General features: G+C 35.3%; 2 protein-coding genes across 2 annotated transcripts in view; both read left to right on the top strand.

Annotated features, from left to right (window-relative positions):
* Positions 1 to 5,221: 5,221 nt before the first annotated feature.
* On the top strand, positions 5,222 to 6,010 carry LOC139840536 (uncharacterized). Its single transcript, XM_071830798.1, has one exon. It carries the CDS (start codon positions 5,222 to 5,224, stop codon positions 6,008 to 6,010), a length of 789 nt encoding a protein of 262 aa, XP_071686899.1.
* A 1,013-nt stretch (positions 6,011 to 7,023) lies between these two features.
* Positions 7,024 to 20,614, top strand: part of LOC139840535 (uncharacterized) — a 30,247-nt gene continuing 16,656 nt past the window's right edge. Inside the window, exons 1-5 of the mRNA XM_071830796.1 lie at positions 7,024 to 7,029; positions 7,118 to 7,181; positions 7,285 to 7,456; positions 7,562 to 7,818; positions 7,918 to 8,228. Of these exons, the coding sequence (XP_071686897.1) occupies positions 7,024 to 7,029; positions 7,118 to 7,181; positions 7,285 to 7,456; positions 7,562 to 7,818; positions 7,918 to 8,228 (810 nt within the window). The remainder of the gene's footprint in view (positions 7,030 to 7,117; positions 7,182 to 7,284; positions 7,457 to 7,561; positions 7,819 to 7,917; positions 8,229 to 20,614) is intronic.

The raw sequence follows: 20,614 nt of genomic DNA, 5'->3' as shown, positions 1-20,614 counted from the left end.
GTCATTGTTACAACTTAAGGGCTTCGGGGATTGACGATACATATAAAGTTCATCGGGGTTGGAATTAGATTTCTCTATTTTTATGCCCTTTCCCTTATTATTTTCTTTTGCCTTTTTAAATTCAGTTGGGGTAATTTCTATAACATCATCGGAATTCTCGTCGGAATCCGATTCATCAGAGAATTGGTAATCCTCCCAATATTTTGCTTCCTTGGCGGAAACACCATTGACCATAATTAACCTTGGTCGGTTGGTTGAGGATTTTCTTTTACTTAACCGTTTTATTATTTCCCCCACCGGTTCTATTTCCTCCTCCGGTTCCTCCTCTCCCGGTTCTGATTCTTCTTCCGGTTCTGATTCTTCTCCCGGTTCTTCTTCGGGAACTTGTGAATCAGTCCAATATATATTCGACTATTCGTTATTATTAGGTGAGTCAATGGGATTTGTGCTAGAGGTAGACATCTATCACACAATATCAAACATGTTAAGAAATTAATATATCACATAATATATACATGTTAATAATATATAGTTTCCAAAAAAAATGTTAAGCAATCATTTTTAAAGAAAACACGGTCGAAGTCCAGACTCACTAATGCATCCTAACAAACTCGATAAGACACACTAATGCAAAATTCTGGTTCTCTAAGACTAACGCTCGGATACCAACTGAAATGTCCCGTTCATATTGATTATAAATGTTCCATATTAATTGATTTCGTTGCGAGGTTTTGACCTCTATATGAGACGTTTTTCAAAGACTGCATTCATTTTTAAAACAACCATAACCTTTATTTTATCAATAAAGGTTTCAAAAGCATTACGTAGATTATCAAATAATGATAATCTAAAATATATTGTTTACGCACGACCATTACATAATGGTTTACAATAGAAATATATTACATCGACATATGTTTCTTGAATGCAGTTTTTACACAATATCATACAAACATGGACTCCAAATCTTGTCCTTATTTTAGTATGCAACGGCGGAAGCTCTTAGTATTCACCTGAGAATAAACATGCTTTAAACGTCAACAAAAATGTTGGTGAGTTATAGGTTTAACCTATATATATATATATATATATATATATATATATATATATATATATATATATATATATATATATATATATATCAAATCGTAACAATAGACCACAAGATTTCATATTTCAATACGCATCCCATACATAGAGATAAAAATCATTCATATGGTGAACACCTGGTAACCGACATTAACAAGATGCATATATAAGAATATCCCCATCATTCAGGGACACCCTTCGGATATGATATAAATTTCAAAGTACTAAAACATCCGGTACTTTGGATGGGGTTTGTTAGACCCAATAGATCTATCTTTAGGATTCGCGTCAATTAGGGTGTCTGTTCCCTAATTCTTAGATTACCAGACTTAATAAAAAATGGCATATTCGATTTCGATAATTCAACCATAGAATGTAGTTTCACGTACTTGTGTCTATTTTGTAAATCATTTATAAAACCTGCATGTAGTCTCATCCCAAAAATATTAGATTTTAAAAGTGGGACTATAACTCACTTTCACAGATTTTTACTTCGTCGGGAAGTAAGACTTGGCCACTGGTTGATTCACGAACCTATAACAATATATACATATATATCAAAGTATGTTCAAAATATATTTACAACACTTTTAATATATTTTGATGTTTTAAGTTTATTAAGTCAGCTGCCCTCGTTAGTAACCTACAACTAGTTGTCCACAGTTAGATGTACAGAAATAAATCGATAAATATTATCTTGAATCAATCCACGACCCAGTGTATACGTATCTCAGTATTGATCACAACTCAAACTATATATATTTTGGAATCAACCTCAACCCTGTATAGCTAACTCCAACATTCACATATAGAGTGTCTATGGTTGTTCCGAAATATATATAGATGTGTCGACATGATAGGTCGAAACATTGTATACGTGTCTATGGTATCTCAAGATTACATAATATACAATACAAGTTGATTAAGTTATGGTTGGAATAGATTTGTTACCAATTTTCACGTAGCTAAAATGAGAAAAATTATCCAATCTTGTTTTACCCATAACTTCTTCCTTTTAAATCCGTTTTGAGTGAATCAAATTGCTATGATTTCATATTGAACTCTATTTTATGAATCTAAATAGAAAAAGTATAGGTTTATAGTCGGAAAAATAAGTTACAAGTCGTTTTTGTAAAGGTAGTCATTTCAGTCGAAAGAACGACGTCTAGATGACCATTTTAGAAAACATACTTCCACTTTGAGTTTAACCATAAATTTTGGATATAGTTTCATGTTCATAATAAAAATCATTTTCCCAGAATAACAACTTTTAAATCAAAGTTTATCATAGTTTTTAATTAACTAACCCAAAACAGCCCGCGGTGTTACTACGACGGCGTAAATCCGATTTTACGGTGTTTTTCGTGTTTCCAGGTTTTAAATCATTAAGTTAGCATATCATATAGATATAGAACATGTATTTAGTTGATTTTAAAAGTCAAGTTAGAAGGATTAACTTTTATTTGCGAACAAGTTTAGAATTAACAAAACTATGTTCTAGTGATTACAAGTTTAAACCTTCGAATAAGATAGCTTTATATGTATGAATCGAATGATGTTATGAACATCATTACTAACTCAAGTTCCTTGGATAAACCTACTGAAAATGAGAAAAATAGATCTAGCTTCAAAGGATCCTTGGATGGCTTGAAAGTTCTTGAAGCAGAATCATGACACGAAAACAATTTCAAGTAAGATTTCCACTCGAAATAAGATTGTTATAGTTATAGAAATTGAATTAAAGTTTGAATATGATTATTACCTTTTATTAGAAAGATAACCTACTGTAAGTAACAAAGGTTTCTTGATCTTGGATGATTACTTGGAATGGATTTAGAAAACTTGGAAGTAAACTTGCAATCTTGGAAGTATTCTTGATTTTATGAAACTAGAACTTTTGGAATTTATGAAGAACACTTAGAACTTGAAGATAGAACTTGAGAGAGATCAATTAGATGAAGAAAATTGAAGAATGAAAGTGTTTGTCGGTGTTTTTGGTCGTTGGTGTATGGATTAGATATAAAGGATATGTAATTTTGTTTTCATGTAAATAAGTCATGAATGATTACTCATATTTTTGTAATTTTATGAGATATTTCATGCTAGTTGCCAAATGATGGTTCCCATATATGTTAGGTGACTAACATGGAATATTAAGAGCTGATCATTGGAGTGTATATATCAATAGTACATACATCTAAAAGCTGTGTATTGTACGAGTACGAATACGGGTGCATACGAGTAGAATTGTTGATGAAACTGAATGAGGATGTAATTGTAAGAATTTTTGTTAAGTAGAAGTATTTTGATAAGTGTATTGAAGTCTTTCAAAAGTGTATGAATACATATTAAAACACTATATGTATATACATTTTAACTGAGTCGTTAAGTCATCGTTAGTCGTTACATGTAAGTGTTGTTTTGAAACCTTTAGGTTAACTATCTTGTTGAATGTTGTTAACCCATTGTATATTATAACAAATGAGATGTTAAATTGTTATATTATCATGATATTATGATATATAATATATCTTAGTATGATATATATACAGTTAAATGTCGTTACAACGATAATCGTTACATATATGTCTCGTTTCGAAATCATTAAGTTAGTAGTCTTATTTTTACATATGTATTTCATTGTTAATACACTTAATAATATATTTACTTATCATTTAACATAATTAACCAAGTGTATCAATATCTTAATATGATTCATATGTACCTAGTAAGACGTTGTTATAACGATAATCGTTATATATATCGTTTTCGAGTTTCTTAAATTTATAGTCTCATTTTTATGTATATAACTCATTGTTAAAATACTTAATGAGATACATACTTATAATAAAATCATGTTAACTATATATATAACCATATATATGTCATCGTATAGTTTTTACAAGTTTTAACGTTCGTGAATCACCGGTCTACTTGGGTGGTCAATTGTCTATATGAAACCTATTTCAATTAATCAAGTCTTAACAAGTTTGATTGCTTAACATGTTGGAAACACTTAATCATGTAAATAACAATTTCATTTAATATATATATAAACATGGAAAAGTTTGGGTCACTACAATATTTACCCCCGACCCTATTTGGGGTATGACAATTTGGTTCACGGTAATGCAAGGACAAAAAGCTAAGCAAAGTCTTGAGCTAGCTCCTGCAACGGAAAAGTTTGTGCCACATATTGCAAATCACCCCTTCATAGTAGCGCCTGTGTTACCTTTAACATTGGGAAGTTACGATGGATTGTCAGATCCATACGATTTTTTGCAAAAATTTGAAGGAACTGCAAGAACACACAGCTGGGGTGATGCAGTAGCATGCCATATACTACCAATAGTGCTGCAAGGAGTAGCAAGAGAATGGTTCAATAACTTACTAGCCCAAAGCATTACAGGTTTTGCTGACTTACGCTTAAGATTCCTATTAAATTTTCACAATCTGCGCGCCCGCAAAAGAACACCTGTCGAATGCCACGATATTAAGCAAAAACCAAAAGAAAGTTTGGGAGAAGTTATAGACAGGTACACCAAGGAGGTGGCCAAAATACAAGACCTGCCAGAAAACCAGAAGGTGTCCGGCTTTATACATTGTTTAGATAAGGATAGACATCTACCCTTATGGCAGCGGTTACGCAGAAGAGTGCCAGATACTTTCGCAGAAGCTATAAAAGAAACGCGTGATTATATGCGTGCACAAGAATACATAAAGCAAAATTGCAGAAATACCTCTTCAAGCATGGATATTGATGACAATTATTATCGAGTGCAAGGAAGAGGATCAGAATCTGGCAAGCGTTATGGTGGTAGTGGGCCATCTCGAAGCGGTAATTACAACGGTGATAAATATCGCAAGTTTAATAACAACAAAGGGGGAGGAAGCCAAAGGTTTAAAAGCAACCACGCTGATAATATTGCATTGATAAAAGACCTCACGAAAACACCAAAAGAAATATTAGCTACAGAGGCAGTATGTAAAAGCTTCGACCCCCCAATACCTTTCTTCAAGATTGCAACACTTGAAGAAAGGTGGAAAAACATCAAGTGAGAAGCCAAAAGGAGAAAAAGAGTATCCATGACAAAGAAAGAATGATGAAAGGGAAACAGATAAAACTATTAACATGGTGACCAGCGGACGAGCAAATCAGAGACGCAAATTAGAATTTTCAGAGGAATGGGAAAACACTCCCATCCTATTCCCAGCCATAGCGCAAGAACCCTCGGATGCGCCTATCACAATTAAAGGGCGCGTTAAAAGCTGTGAGTACATCATAAAGCGATTGCATGTAGACACTGATTGCAGTGTTGATATAATGTATGAACATTATTTCCGGTTGCTGCCTGGAGTGGTACGATCCAAACTAATAGCTCCTAGCACCGCGTTATCAGGGTTTTCCGGAGAGTCCGCATGGCCAATAGGGATCATCGAGTTGGAATTAGAGCTGGTAGATGATGATAATAAGGAGTTAGTAAAAAGTACAACAGTAGAATTTGCTGTAGTAAGGTCTTACTCGAAATATAATGCGCTTTTAGGACGCATAACTTTGCAAAAGTTGGCAGCTATTCCTTCCACAGTGCATGGTCTTATAAAGTTCCTAACTCCATTAGGAACCGTGATGATAAGATCGGAAAAAAAAGATGCAAGTGTTGCGGCTGTAGAACAAGCCAAAAAACAGCCAAGTGAAGAAGAACAGCTCCGAAGCTGCATGATTATCGCAAACCCGCGATATCCAGAGCAAAAAATTAAAATCGGCGAGGGATTGTCTGATGAAACAAAGTTTAAGCTTCGCAACATATTAGCTTCCAATACGGATGTCTTTGCATGGAAAGAAGCAGACATGACTGGTGTACCAAGAGAAAAAGCTGAGCATAAACTTAATGCAAATCCAAGTCTGACACCGGTACGCTAAAAGAAACGCGGTATGGCACCGGAAAGAAGCGAATGGTTGAAGGCAGAAGTTGACAAATTGGTCAAAGCAAATATATTACGAGAAGTGAGATACCAGACGTGGGTAACAAACCCGGTACTGGTGAAAAAACCTGATGGGTCTTGGCGCATGTGTGTCGACTTCACAGACATCAACAAGGCCTGTCCCAAAGATAATTATCCTCTACCAAAAATAGACTGGAAAGTCGAGTCGCTAGCTGGATTCCGGTACAAATGTTTTCTGGACGCGTACAAAGGATACCATCAGATACAGATGGCAGCAGATGATGAGGATAAAACTGCCTTTCATGCAAGTCAAGGCATATATTGTTATATCAAGATGCCATTTGGTTTAAAGAATGTCGGAGCAACATACCAACGCGTAATAGATGAGTCTTTTAAAAGTCAAATTTGCAGAAATTTAGAAGCATATGTCGATGATTTGGTGATAAAAAGCATAAGAGAGCAAGGTTTGTTGGAAGATATATTAGAAACGTTTGCATCGTTGAGGAAAATAAACATGAAGCACAATCCGTCGAAGTGTAGTTTTGGAGAAGAGGAAGGAAAGTTTCTTGGTCATATACTCACTGAGCGCGGGATACGCGCAAATCCAAAGAAAATAGAGGCCATCGAAAATATGCCGTCACCCAGAAATAAAAAAGAGGTGCAAAATCAGATTCTTATCAAAATCCCCAGAGCGATCGCTCCCCTTTTTCGGGACATTAAAAAATTGCTTAAAGGAGACCGATTTCAAGTGGACAGAGGAAGCAAAAGTGGCGTTTCAAGAAATGAAAAAGCTGTTAAAGGAGTTATCGATGATGACTGCGCCGATTGAGGGAGAGACGCTGATACTTTACTTAGCAGCATCAAAAGAAGCGATAAGTTCAGTATTGATAGCAAACAGGGGGTAGGTACGCATTATAAACTAGAATATAGTTACTTTTTAATCAATAGACATTTAAAATTATATGTGTCATGCTGTGCGAACAGGTACAAATGCCTGTATATTTTGTTAGTAAAGCTCTAACATGAAGCGAATTAAATTACCCTGCGATCGAAAAACTATTTATGCGCTCGTGCATATGGCTAGACGCTTAAGGAGATATTTCCAAGCGCATCCAATAATGGTCCGAACAGACCAACCAATAAAGCAGGTATGACAAAAAATAAAGCATTGTCAAAAATTTAAAATTGCTTGAGAAATTATCGCAAATTTATATTCGCTGATAATTGTTGAGCATGTGCTATACAAACCAGAAAATTCTGGTCGCATGGCCAAATGGGCTATGGAATTAGGTGAGTACGAGATAAGCTTCACACCAAGAAGTGCGGTAAAAGGACAAGTCCTAGCAGATTACCTGGCTGAAACAGCCGGGGATATCGAAATCTCGCATGAATCAAAAGAAATACCACCTCCGCCCGAACAGCTGTGGGAAATGCACACAGATGGGGCTTGTGGTCCGGAAGGCGTAGGGGCAGGAATAGTCCTGAAAAGTCTAGAAGGAGCATAATATACCTTTGCGCTGCATTTTAGCTTCCCTGTAACTAATAATGAAGCTGAATATGAAGCATTGTTATCTGGAATGCGAGTAGCAAAATACTTGGAAGTAAAAGAACCGTCAGTATATGTTGATTCACAGCTAGTTGCAAATCAATTCAATGGGATATTCGAAGCACATGATGAATCGATGCAAAAGTATCTGAAACTTGTACATGAACTCGCAGTATACTTCGCTTTACTCCAGATAACGCAGGTTTCAAGAACATTGAATAAAAACGCGGATGTGCTAAGTAAGCCGGCTGCCTTAACATTCAGCCATTTCAAGAAAAAAATTTGGGTCGAGGAAGTGTAAGTTAAGTCCATTGATACAGACGGTATATCTGCCGCAGTCGAGGAAGATGAGCCAAGTTGGATGACACCGATAGTGGAATTCTTGAACACAGGTACATTGCCAATAGATTTAACAGAGGCAAGAAAGATTAAAATGAAAGCACCGATGTATTTACTAGATAAAGGCATTCTATACAAAAAGTCTTTCTTGGGACCTCATTTGCGGTGTCTTAATCCAACTCAAGCAGAGTCAATCATACGAGAAGTGCACAAAGGAATGTGCGCTTTACACTCAGGACACAAAACAGTTGTGTCCAAAATAATGCGGCTTAGATACTATTGGCTGTCAATGTACAGAGATGCCGCGGAGGTAATACGTAAATGTCAGTCATGTCAGCTGCACGCACCGGTAAGCAAAGCTCCGTGACATCCAATGATACCAGTCGCATCTCCATGGCCATTCTGCAAATGGGCAATCGATATAGTGGGACCATTCCCCGCAAGACCAGGAGGGGTAAAGTTTTTAGTTGTGGCCATTGATTATTTTACAAAGTGGGTAGAAGCCAAACCGCTGAAAACAATTTCCGGCAAGCAAATCCGAAATTTTGTATGGGAAAACATCGTCTGTTGGTTTGGAATACCAAATGAAATAGTGAGTGAAAATGGTACACAATTTAAAGGTAACCCATTCAGCGATTGGTGTCAAGAGCTAAATATAAAACAAACATTCACATCAGTTGCACACCCCCAGGCAAACGGCCAGTGTGAGGTAACAAATCGAGATATTGTGTTAGGTATCAAAGCAAGACTTGGGTTGTACCGAAGGGGTTAGATAGATGAACTACCAAACGTGTTGTGGGCACACCGCACGACCCCAAAAAGCGCGACTAATGAAACACCTTTCAATTTAATGTACGGGTCCGAGGCTGTAATACCCGCGGAGATAAATGTACCAACAATGCGCATAGCTTCCTTCGATGAAAGTAGCAATAGCGAGGAACTGCGTGAAAATCTAAATTTGGTTGAAGAGTGAAATGTCCCGTTCATATTGATTATAAACGTTCCATATTAATTGATTTCATTGCGAGGTTTTGACCTCTATATGAGACGTTTTTCAAAGACTGCATTCATTTTTAAAACAACCATAACCTTTATTTTATCAATAAAGGTTTTAAAAACATTACGTAGATTATCAAATAATGATAATCTAAAATATACTGTTTACACACAACCATTACATAATGGTTTACAATAGAAATATATTACATCGACATATGTTTCTTGAATGCAGTTTTTAGACAATATCAATCAAACATGGACTCCAAATCTTGTCCTTATTTTAGTATGCAACAGCAGAAGCTCTTAGTATTCACCTGAGAATAAACATGCTTTAAACGTCAACAAAAATGTTGGTGAGTTATAGGTTTAACCTATATATATATATATCAAATCGTAACAATAGACCACAAGATTTCATATTTCAATACACATCCCATACATAGAATAAAAATCATTCATATGGTGAACACCTGGTAACCGACATTAACAAGATGCATATATAAGAGTATCCCTATCATTCCGGGACACCCTTCGGATATGATATAAATTTCGAAGTACTAAAGTATCCGGTACTTTAGATGGGGTTTGTTAGGCCCAATAGATCTATCTTTAGGATTCGCGTCAATTAGGGTGTCTGTTCCCTAATTCTTAGATTACCAGACTTAAAAAAAGGGCATATTCGATTTCGATAATTAAACCATAGAATGTAGTTTCACGTACTTGTGTCTATTTTGTAAATCATTTATAAAATCTGCATGTATTCTGTAGCGACCCGACCAAAACCGTTATTGACGGCGCCGACTACTTAGGTCCCGTTACGTGGTCGTAGTCCCTATATGAGACTCGTTTGACCAAAATTATGTCGCATTCATTTGAAAAGTACAAGACTTACAAGTTTAGTTTACAAAACCGTTCGACAACAAGTCTAAGTTTACAAAAGTCATAAAGTATAAATGAAATAACTTGCGACATAATTAGTTTAAAAACACAGTCTCATATAGGGACTACGACCACGTAACGGGACCTAAGTAGTCGGCGCCGTCAATAACGGTTTTGGTCGGGTCGCTACATATTCTCATCCCAAAAATATTAGATTTTAAAAGTGGGACTATAACTCACTTTCACAGATATTTCCTTCCTCGGAAATAAGACTTGGCCACGGATCGATTCACGAACCTATACAAATATGTACATATATATCAAAGTATGATCAAAATATAATTACAACCATTTTTATTATGTTTTAAAGATTTGAGTGTATTAAGTCAGCTGTCCTCGTTAGTAACCTACAACTAGTTGTCAACAGTTAGATGTACAGAAATAAATCAATATATATTATCTTGAATCAATCCACGACCCAGTGTATACACATCTCAAGCTAGATCACAACTTAAAGTATACATATTTTTGGAATCAACCTCAACACTGTATAGCTAACTCCAACATTACTGCATATAGAGTGTCTATGGTTGTTCCAAATAATATATATACATGGGTCGATATGATATGTCAAAACATTTGCATACGTGTCTATGGTATCCCAAGATTACATAATATATTAGAATACATGTATAACATAATATAAGTTAGCTATGATATGATTTGTATAGATTTGTTAAACATTTCCCGTAGCTAAAAAGATCAAAAATATCCCATCTTGTTTTACCCATAACTTCTTCATTTTAAATCCGTTTTGAGTGAATCAAATTGCTATGGTTTCATATTGAGATCTAATTTAAGAATCCAAACAGAAAAATTATAGGTTTATAGTCATAAATTTAAGTTACATGTCAATTACTAAAGAGGTAGTCATTTCCGTCGAAAGAACGACATCTTGATGACCATTTTGAAAAATATACTTTCACTTTGAGTTTAACCAAGATTTTTGGATATAGTTTCATGTTCATATGAAAAATTATTTTCCTAGAAGAACAAATTTTAAATCAAAGTTTATCATAGTTTTTAATTATCCAAACCAAAACAGCCCCCGGATTCACTACGACGGCGTATATCCGATTTTATGGTGTTCATCGTGTTTCCAGGTTTTAAATCATTAAGTTAGCATATCATATAGATATAGAACATGTGTTTAGTTGATTTTAAAAGTCAAGTTAGAAGTATTAACGTTTGTTTTCGAACAAGTTTAGAATTAACTAAACTATGTTCTAGTGATTACAAGTTTAAACCTTCGAATAAGATAGCTTTATATGTATGAATCGAATGATGTTATGAACATCATTACTACCTCAAGTTTTCTGGATAAAACTACTGGAAATTAGAAAAATGGATCTAGCTTCAAAGGATCATTGGATGGCTTGAAAGTTCTTGAAGCAGAATCATGACACGAAAATAGTTCAAGTAAGATTTTCACTCAAAATAAGATTGTTATAGATGTAGAAATTGAATCAAAGTTTGAATATGAATATTACCTTGAATTAGAAAGATAACCTACTATAAATAACAAAGGTTCCTTGATCTTAGATGATTACTTGGAATGGATTAGAAAGCTTGGAAGTAGACTTGCAAACTTGGAAGTATTCTTGATTTTTATGAAACTATACTTATGGAATTTATGAAGAACACTTAGAACTTGAAGTTGGAACTTGAGAGAGATCAATTAGATGAAGAAAATTGAAGAATGAAAGTGTTTGTAGGTGTTTTTGGTCGTTGGTATATGGATTAGATATAAAGGATATGTAATTTTGTTTTCATGTAAATAAGTCATGAATGATTACTAATATTTTTGTAATTTTATGAGATATTTCATGCTAGTTGCTAAATTATGGTTCCCACATGTGTTAGGTGACTCACATGGGCTGCTAAGAGCTGATCATTGGAGTGTATATACCAATAGTACATACATCTAAAAGCTGTGTATTGTACGAGTACGAATACGGGTGCATACGAGTAGAATTGTTGATGAAACTGAATGAGGATGTAATTGTAAGGATTTTTGTTAAGTAGAAGTACTTTGATATGTGTCTTGAAGTCTTTAAAAAGTGTAAGAATACATATCAAAACACAACATGTATATACATTCTAATGGAGTCGTTAAGTCTTCGTTAGTCGTTATATGTAAGTGTTGTTTTGAAACCTTTAAGTTAATGATCTCAATTAATGTTGTTAACCCAATGTTTATTATATCAAATGAGATGTTAAATTATTATATTATCATAATATTATGATGTATGAATATCTCTTAATATGATATATACATTAAAATATCGTTACAATGATAATCGTTACATATAAGTCTCGTTTCGTAATTCTTGAGTTAGTAGTCTTGTTTTTACATATGTAGTTCATTGTTAACACACTTAATGATATATTTAAATATCATTTTATCATGTTAAATATAGTGTATCAATATCTTAATATGACACATATATATTTAGTAGACGTTATCATAACGATAATCGTTATATATATCATTTTGAGTTTCTTAACTTAGTAATCTCATTTCTTATGTATATCACACATTGTTAATATACTTAGTGAGATACTTACTCATCACAATCTCATGTCAACCATATATATATGTCTATATATACCACAACATGTAGTTTTTACAATTTTGTAACGTTCGTGAATCGCCGGTCAACTTGGGTGATCAATTGTCTATATGAAACTTATTTCATTTAATCAAGTCTTAACAAGTTTGATTGCTTAACACATTGGAAACATTTAGTCATGTAAATATCAATCTCAATTAATATATATAAACATGGAAAATTTCGGGTCACTACAGTACCTAACCGTTAAATAAATTTCGTCCCGAAATTTTAAGCTGTTGAAGGTGTTGACGAATCTTCTGGAAATAGATGCGGGTATTTCTTCTTCATCTGATCTTCATGCTCCCAGGTGAACTCGGGTCCTCTACGAGCATTTCATTGAACCTTAACAATCGGTATCTTGTTTTGCTTAAGTCTCTTAACCTCACGATCCATTATTTCGACGGGTTCTTCAATGAATTGAAGTTTTTCATTGATTTGGATTTCGTCCAACGGAATAGTGAGATCTTCTTTAGCAAAAAATTTCTTCAAATTCGAGACGTGGAAAGTTTTATGTACAGCCGCGAGTTGTTGAGGTAGCTCCAGTTGGTAAGCTACTGGTCCGACACGATCTATAATCTTGAATGGTCCAATGTACCTTGGATTTAGTTTTCCCCGTTTACCAAATCGAACAACGCCTTTCCAAGGTGAAACCTTAAGCATGATTATTTCTCCAATTTCAAACTCTATATCTTTTCTTTTACTGTCAGCGTTTCTCTTTTGTCGACTCTGGGCGGTTTTCAATCGTTGTTGAATTTGGATGATTTTCTCGGTAGTTTCTTGTATTATCTCCGGACCCGTAATCTGTCTATCCCCCACTTCATTCCAACAAATCGGAGACCTGCACTTTCTACCATTAAGTAACTCAAACGGTGCCATCTCAATACTAGAATGATAACTGTTGTTGTAGGAAAATTCTGCTAATGGTAGGTGTCGATCCCAACTATTTCCGAAATCAATAACACATGCTCGTAGCATGTCTTCAAGCGTTTGTATCATCTTTTCGCTCTGCCCATCAGTTTGTGGATGATAGGCAGTCTCATGTCTAGACGAGTCCCCAATGCTTGTTGCAATGTCTCCCAGAACCTTGAAACAAATCTACCATCCCTATCAGAGATAATGGAGACAGGTATTCCATGTCTGGAGACAACCTCCTTCAAATACAATCGCGCCAACTTCTACATTTTGTCATCTTCTCTCATTGGCAGGAAGTGTGCTGACTTGGTGAGACGATCAACTATTACCCAAATAGTATCATAACCACTTGCAGTCCTTGCCAATTTAGTAATGAAATCCATGGTAATGTTTTTCCATTTCCATTCCGGGATTTCAGGTTGTTGTAGTAGACCTGATGGTTTCTGATGTTCAGCTTTGACCTTAGAACACGTCAAACATTCCCCTACGTATTTAGCAACATCAGCTTTCATACCTGGCCACCAAAAATGTTTCTTGAGATCTTTGTACATCTTCCCCGTTCCAGGATGTATTTAGTATCTGGTTTATGAGCTTCTCTAAGTACCATTTCTCTCATATCTCCAAATTTTGGTACCCAAATTCTTTCAGCCCTATACCGGGTTCCGTCTTCCCAAATATTAAGATGCTTCTCCGATCCTTTGGGTATTTCATCCTTTAAATTTCCCTCTTTTAAAACTCCTTGTTACGCCTCCTTTATTTGAGTAGTAAGGTTATTGTGAATCATTATATTCATAGCTTTTACTCGAATGGGTTCTCTGTCCTTTCTACTCAAAGCGTCGGCTACCACATTCACCTTCCCTGGGTGGTAACGAATCTCAAAGTCGTAATCATTCAACAATTCAATCCACCTGCGCTGCCTCATGTTCAGTTGTTTCTGATTAAATATATGTTGAAGACTTTTGTGGTCGGTATATATAATACTTTTGACCCCATATAAATAATGCCTCCAAGTCTTTAATGCAAAAACAACAGCACCCAATTCCAAATTGTGAGTCGTATAATTTTGCTCGTGAATCTTCAATTGTCTAGACGCATAAGCAATCACCTTCGTTCGTTGCATTAATACACAACCGAGACCTTGCTTTGATGAGTCACAATAAATCACAAAATCATCATTCCCTTCAGGCAATGACAATATAGGTGTCGTAGTTAGCTTTTTCTTCAATAACTGAAACCCTTCTCTTGTTCATCCTTCCATTCAAATTTCTTCCCTTTATGCGTTAATGCAGTCAAGGGTTTTGCTATTTTGGAGAAATCTTGGATGAATCTTCTGTAGTAACCAGCCAATCCTAAAAATTGACGTATATGCTTCGGAGTTTTTGGGGTTTCCCACTTTTCAACGGTTTCGATCTTTGTCGGGTCCACCTGGATACCTTATTTGTTCACTATGTGACCGAGGAATTGAACTTCTTCCAACCAAAATGCACACTTTGAAAACTTAGCATACAGTTTTTCTTTTCTCAATACTTCTAGCACTTTTTTCAAATGTTCTTCATGATCTTGATCATTCTTTGAGTAAATAAGTATGTCATCGATGAAAACAATGACAAACTTGTCAAGATATGGCCCACACACTCGGTTCATAAGGTCCATGAACACAGCTGGTGCGTTAGTCAATCCAAACGGCATAACCATAAACTCGTAATGACCATAACGCGTCCTAAAAGCAGTTTTTGGAATATCATCCTCCTTTACTCGCATTTGATGATATCCAGAACGTAAATCGATTTTTGAATAAACCGACGAGCCTTGTAATTGATCAAATAAGTCGTCAATTCTCGGCAGTGGATAACGGTTTTTGATTATAAGTTTATTCAACTTTCTATAGTCAATACACAACCTAAATGTACCATCCTTCTTCTTGATAAACAAAACAGGAGCTCCCCATGGTGATGTGCTTGGTCGAATGAAACCACGTTCTAATAGTTCTTGCAGTTGGCTTTGTAGTTCTTTCATCTCGCTGGGTGCGAGTCTGTAAGGAGCACGAGCTATTGGTGCAACTCCTGCTACAAGATCTATTTGAAATTCAACAGATCGATGTGGAGGTAGTCCCGGTAATTATTTCAGAAATACATCAGGAAATTCTTTTGCGACGGGAACATCATTGATGCTCTTTTCTTCAGTTTGTACTTTCTCGACGTGTGCTATAACCGCATAGCAACCTTTTCTTATTAGCTTTTACGCCTTCAAATTACTAATAAGATTTAGCTTCGCGTTGTTCTTTTCTCCGTACACCATTAAGGGTTTTCCTTCTTCTCGTACAATGCGAATTGCATTTTTGTAACATACGATCTCTGCTTTCACCTCTTTCAACCAGTCCATGCCGATTATCACATCAAAACTCCCTAACTCTACTGGTATCAAATCAATCTTAAATGTTTCGCTAACCAGTTTAATTTCTCGATTCCGACATATATTATCTGCTGCAATTAATTTACCGTTTGCTAATTCGAGTAAAAATTTACTATCCAATGGTGTCAATGGACAACTTAATTTAGCACAAAAATCTCTACTCATATAGCTTCTATCTGCACCCAAATCAAATAAAACGTAAGCAGATTTATTGTCAATAAGAAACGTACCCGTAACAAGCTCCGGGTCTTCCTGTGCCTCTGTCGCATTAACATTGAAAACTCTTCCACGGCCTTGTCCATTCGTGTTCTCCTGGTCCGGGCAATTTCTTATAATGTGGACCGGTTTTCCACATTTATAACAAACTACATTGGCATAACTTGCTCTGACACTACTTGCTCCGCCATTACTCGTTCCGACACCATTTGTTCCTTTCGTTCTGTTAACCCCTGGTCCGTAGACCTCACACTTCGCCACGCTATGACCATTTCTTTTACATTTGTTGCAAAATTTGGTGCAGAACCCCGAGTGATACTTTTCACACCTTTGGCATAGCTGCTTCTGATTGTTGTTGTTATTGTTGCGGTTGTTATTGTTGTTGGGATGATTGTTGTAGTTGTTGTTGTTGTTGTTGTTGTTGTTGTTATACCGTTTGTTGTAGTTGCGATTGATGTTGCGATTGTTGGGATAATTGTTGTTGTTTTGGTGACTCTTATCACCGTTTTCCTCCCACTTTCTTTTGACTAACTTCACGTTGGCCTCTTCAGCCGCCTGTTCTTGAATTCTTCCCTCAATCTGGTTCACTAGTTTGTGAGCCATTCTACATGCCTTTTTTATGGAGGTAGGCTCGTGTGAACTTATATCTTCTTGGATTCTCTCCGGTAACCCTTTCACAAATGCGTCGATCTTCTCTTCCTCATCTTCGAACGCTCTCGGACACAATAGGCACAATTCTGTGAATCGTCTTTCGTACGAAGTAATATCGAATCCCTGTGTTCCGAACCCTCTAAGTTCTGACTTGAGCTTATTGACCTCGGTTCTGGGACGGTACTTCTCGTTCATCAAGTGCTTGAATGCTGACCACGGTAGCGCGTAAGCAGCATCTTGTCCCACTTGCTCTAGATAGGTATTCCACCATGTTAACGCAATACCTGTGAAGGTATGCGTAGCGTACTTCACTTTGTCTCCTTCAGCACACTTACTTATGGCAAACACCGATTCAACTTTCTCGGTCCACCGTTTTAATCCGATTGGTCCTTCGGTCCCATCAAATTCTGAAGGTTTGCAGGTAGTGAATTCCTTGTAGGAGCATCCTACACGATTTCTTGCTCCGTTAGCTGTATTGCTAGATTCAAAGTTATTGTTGGTATGTAGCGCAGCCTGTACTGCTGCTATGTTTGAAGCAAGAAAGGCACGAAATTCCTCTTCGCTCATATTCAAGGTTTGTCGAGTAGTCGGTGCCATTTCCTTCAAAATAGTCAAATGAAACAATTTAATCATACAAAATATTAAGAGTAGTCAATAGTATCTCGTAGCATAATATGAACTCATTTATAAAAGCTTTTTCTTCATATTAGCGTTTTATAAGTTTAAATTCGGGTACTACCTACCCGTTAAGTTCATACTTAATAGCTAATATACAATTCAACTACTACAATTCCATATGAAAAACTGATTATAATAATATATCACATACAAATATTCTTCAAACTTACAACTTCGCTATATTACATATAACATGAAATATAGTACACTATGATACAGTACAGTTTTGAAGATAAATCTAGTTAATACGCAAGTTGTTCAGCAAAGGAAATAAAGACACGTAATTCATAAGTCCAGAAACAAGTCATGCATTCTGGTTTTACTAAGACGATTTCCCATCATTGGTCTTGTGGAAAATAACCGTTATGACCATTAGCTAGGCAGCATGTTGTAATGTCGTTAAAAGGACGAGGGTTTCGTAATGTCCAACAGCCCCGTAATAATCTAAAAACCTTTTTTCTCACCCCAACTACTGAATCCATCACTTGTGGGAAAGTTTTAATTAAAAGCTGCAATCCGATGTTCTTTTTCTCACTTTGGTAAGAAGCGAACATCACTAACCCGTAAGCATAACATGCTTCTTTATGTTGCATGTTAGAAGCTCTTTCTAATTCACGAAATCCTATGTTGGGATATGTTGAGTCAAAATAGGTTCTTAACCCGTAGCGTAAAATTGCATTTGGGTTCCCCGCATTTAACGCTTTAAAGAAAACACGGCGTAACTTAAAGTCTCCCCAATGTGATATACCCCACCTATCAAAGGAAAGCCTTTTATAAACTAAGGCATTTCTGAAAAGTCTTTCAAATGTTTGACAAGTTAATTTCGCCATAACTAAATGTGCTGATGAATTCTGACCGACTCTGGACAAGATTTCCACAATCATATCCTCTGGTAGGTCTTCTAAAATATTCGGTTGTTTACCCTTAACGTCCATTTTGTTTTTATACTGTAAAATAGACAAGGATTAGATTCGTAATAACAAACAATACAAGCAATTTTTACATAGAACATAAAAGTACAAGCACACTACAATACATTTATTACAGAACATGCTCACACCCCTCTAATCTGAATCACTGGTTTCTTCTTCTTCGGACTTGGTTCGTTTTCCTAATCTTTTAGGGATATATGATGTTCCTCTAATACGAGTCGTCGTTTTCCACATTGGTTTAGAAAAACCTAGTGGTTTAGTGGTTCCCGGGTTATTGTCACGATATTGAAAATACGGGTGTTGACGGTACATATAAAGTTCATCGGGGTCGGAATCAGATTTCTCTATTTTGATGCCTTTTCCCTTATTATTTTCTTTTGCCTCATTAAATTGGGTCGGTGTAATTTCTATAACATCATCGGAATCCTCATCAGGATCCGATTCATCGGAAAATTGGTAATTTTCCCAATATTTTGCTTCCTTAGCGGAAATACCATTGACCATTATTAACTTTGGTCCATTGGTTGAGGATTTTCTTTTATTTGACCGGTTTTTCTGTAGTTCCTACTATTCCCCCCTCCGGAACCTCTTCTTCTTCTGGTTCCTCTTCTTCTGGTTCCTCTTCTTCCAATTCCTCTTCTTCCGGTTCCGTTTCCTCTTCTTCCGGTTCTTCGGGAACTTGTGAATCTTGCCAATATATATTCGACTCTTTGTTATTATTAGATGAGTCAATGGGATTTGTGCTAGAGGTAGACATCTATCACACAATATCAAACATGTTAAGAGATTAATATATCACATAATATTTACATGTTAATAATATATAGTTTCCAACAAAAATGTTAAGCAATCATTTTTAAAGAAAACACGGTCGAAGTCCAGACTCACTAATGCATCCTAACAAACTCGATAAGACACACTAATGCAAATTTTCTGGTTCTCTAAGACCAACGCTGTAGAGACCCGTCCTAATCCATCCGGACGAAGTCCATATCGATTATAAATGATTCACAACAGTTGATTACATCGCGAGGTACTTGACCTCTATATGATACATTTTACAAACATTGCATTCGTTTTTGAAAAGACAATCTTTCATTACATCAAAAGTTGACGGCAAACATACCATTTCATAATATATCTAACTATAATTGACTTAATAATAATCTTGATGAACGCGACGACTCGAATGCAACGTCTTTTGAAATATGTCATGAATGACTCCAAGTAATATCTCTAAAATGAGCAAATGCACAGCGGAAGATTTCTTTCATACCTGAGAATAAACATGCTTTCAAGTGTCAACCAAAAGGTTGGTGAGTTCATTAGTTTAGCATAAATAATCATTTCATAATGTTAATAGACCACAAGATTTCATATTTCTATTTCTCATAAACATACGTCCCATGCATAGAGATAACAATATCATTCATATGGATTGAACACCTGGTAACCGACATTCACAATATACATATAAGAATATCCCCATCATTCCGGGATTCTCCTTCGAACATGATATAAATTTCGAAGTACTAAAGCATCCGGTACTTTGGGTGGGGCTTGTTGGGCCCGATAGATCTATCTTTAGAGTTCGCGTCAATTAGGGTGTCTGTTTCCTAATTCTTAGATTACCAGACTTAATAAAAAGGGGCATATTCGATTTTGATCATTCAACCATATAATGTAGTTCAATTACTTGTGTCTATTTCGTAAAACAGTTATAAAAACATCGCATGTATTCTCAGTCTCAAAAATATATATTGCAAAAGCATTTAAAAAGGGATTAATGAAACTTACGCATATAAATATTATAAAACAGTTATGAAAACATTGCCTGTATTCTCAGCCCAAAAATATAATGAGTAAAAGGGAGCAAATGAAACTCACCATACTGTATTTTGTAGTAAAAGTACATATTACAAAACCGAACAATGCAGGGTTGATCTCGGATTCACGAACCTATATCATTTATGTATATATTAACACTCATATTGTAATCGAACAAATTTATATTATTTTTATATTAATAACCAATATGTTTTCATATTTTCATCTTATATATTTAAAATAAATCAAAATATAAATTTTGTTATGTTATGTGTATCAAATATATTTTTGTATATATTTATATTACAATAATACTAAAATAATGTTAGTAATGATAAATAAAAAAAATAATGCTAATAGAGTTAAAATTGATACTTTTAGTATTAATGATAAAGATGGTAACTTTAGTAAGAAATGATACTTTTAATTAAAATGTTAATTTTAATAATAATGAACACTAATAATAATAACTATAAAAATTTTTTTTACTAATAATAATAATGATAATTTTAGTA

This window comes from Rutidosis leptorrhynchoides, chromosome 4, assembly GCF_046630445.1.
Source record: "Rutidosis leptorrhynchoides isolate AG116_Rl617_1_P2 chromosome 4, CSIRO_AGI_Rlap_v1, whole genome shotgun sequence".
Classification (NCBI taxonomy): Eukaryota; Viridiplantae; Streptophyta; class Magnoliopsida; order Asterales; family Asteraceae; genus Rutidosis; species Rutidosis leptorrhynchoides.
This window is presented reverse-complemented; position numbering and strand designations above follow the sequence as displayed.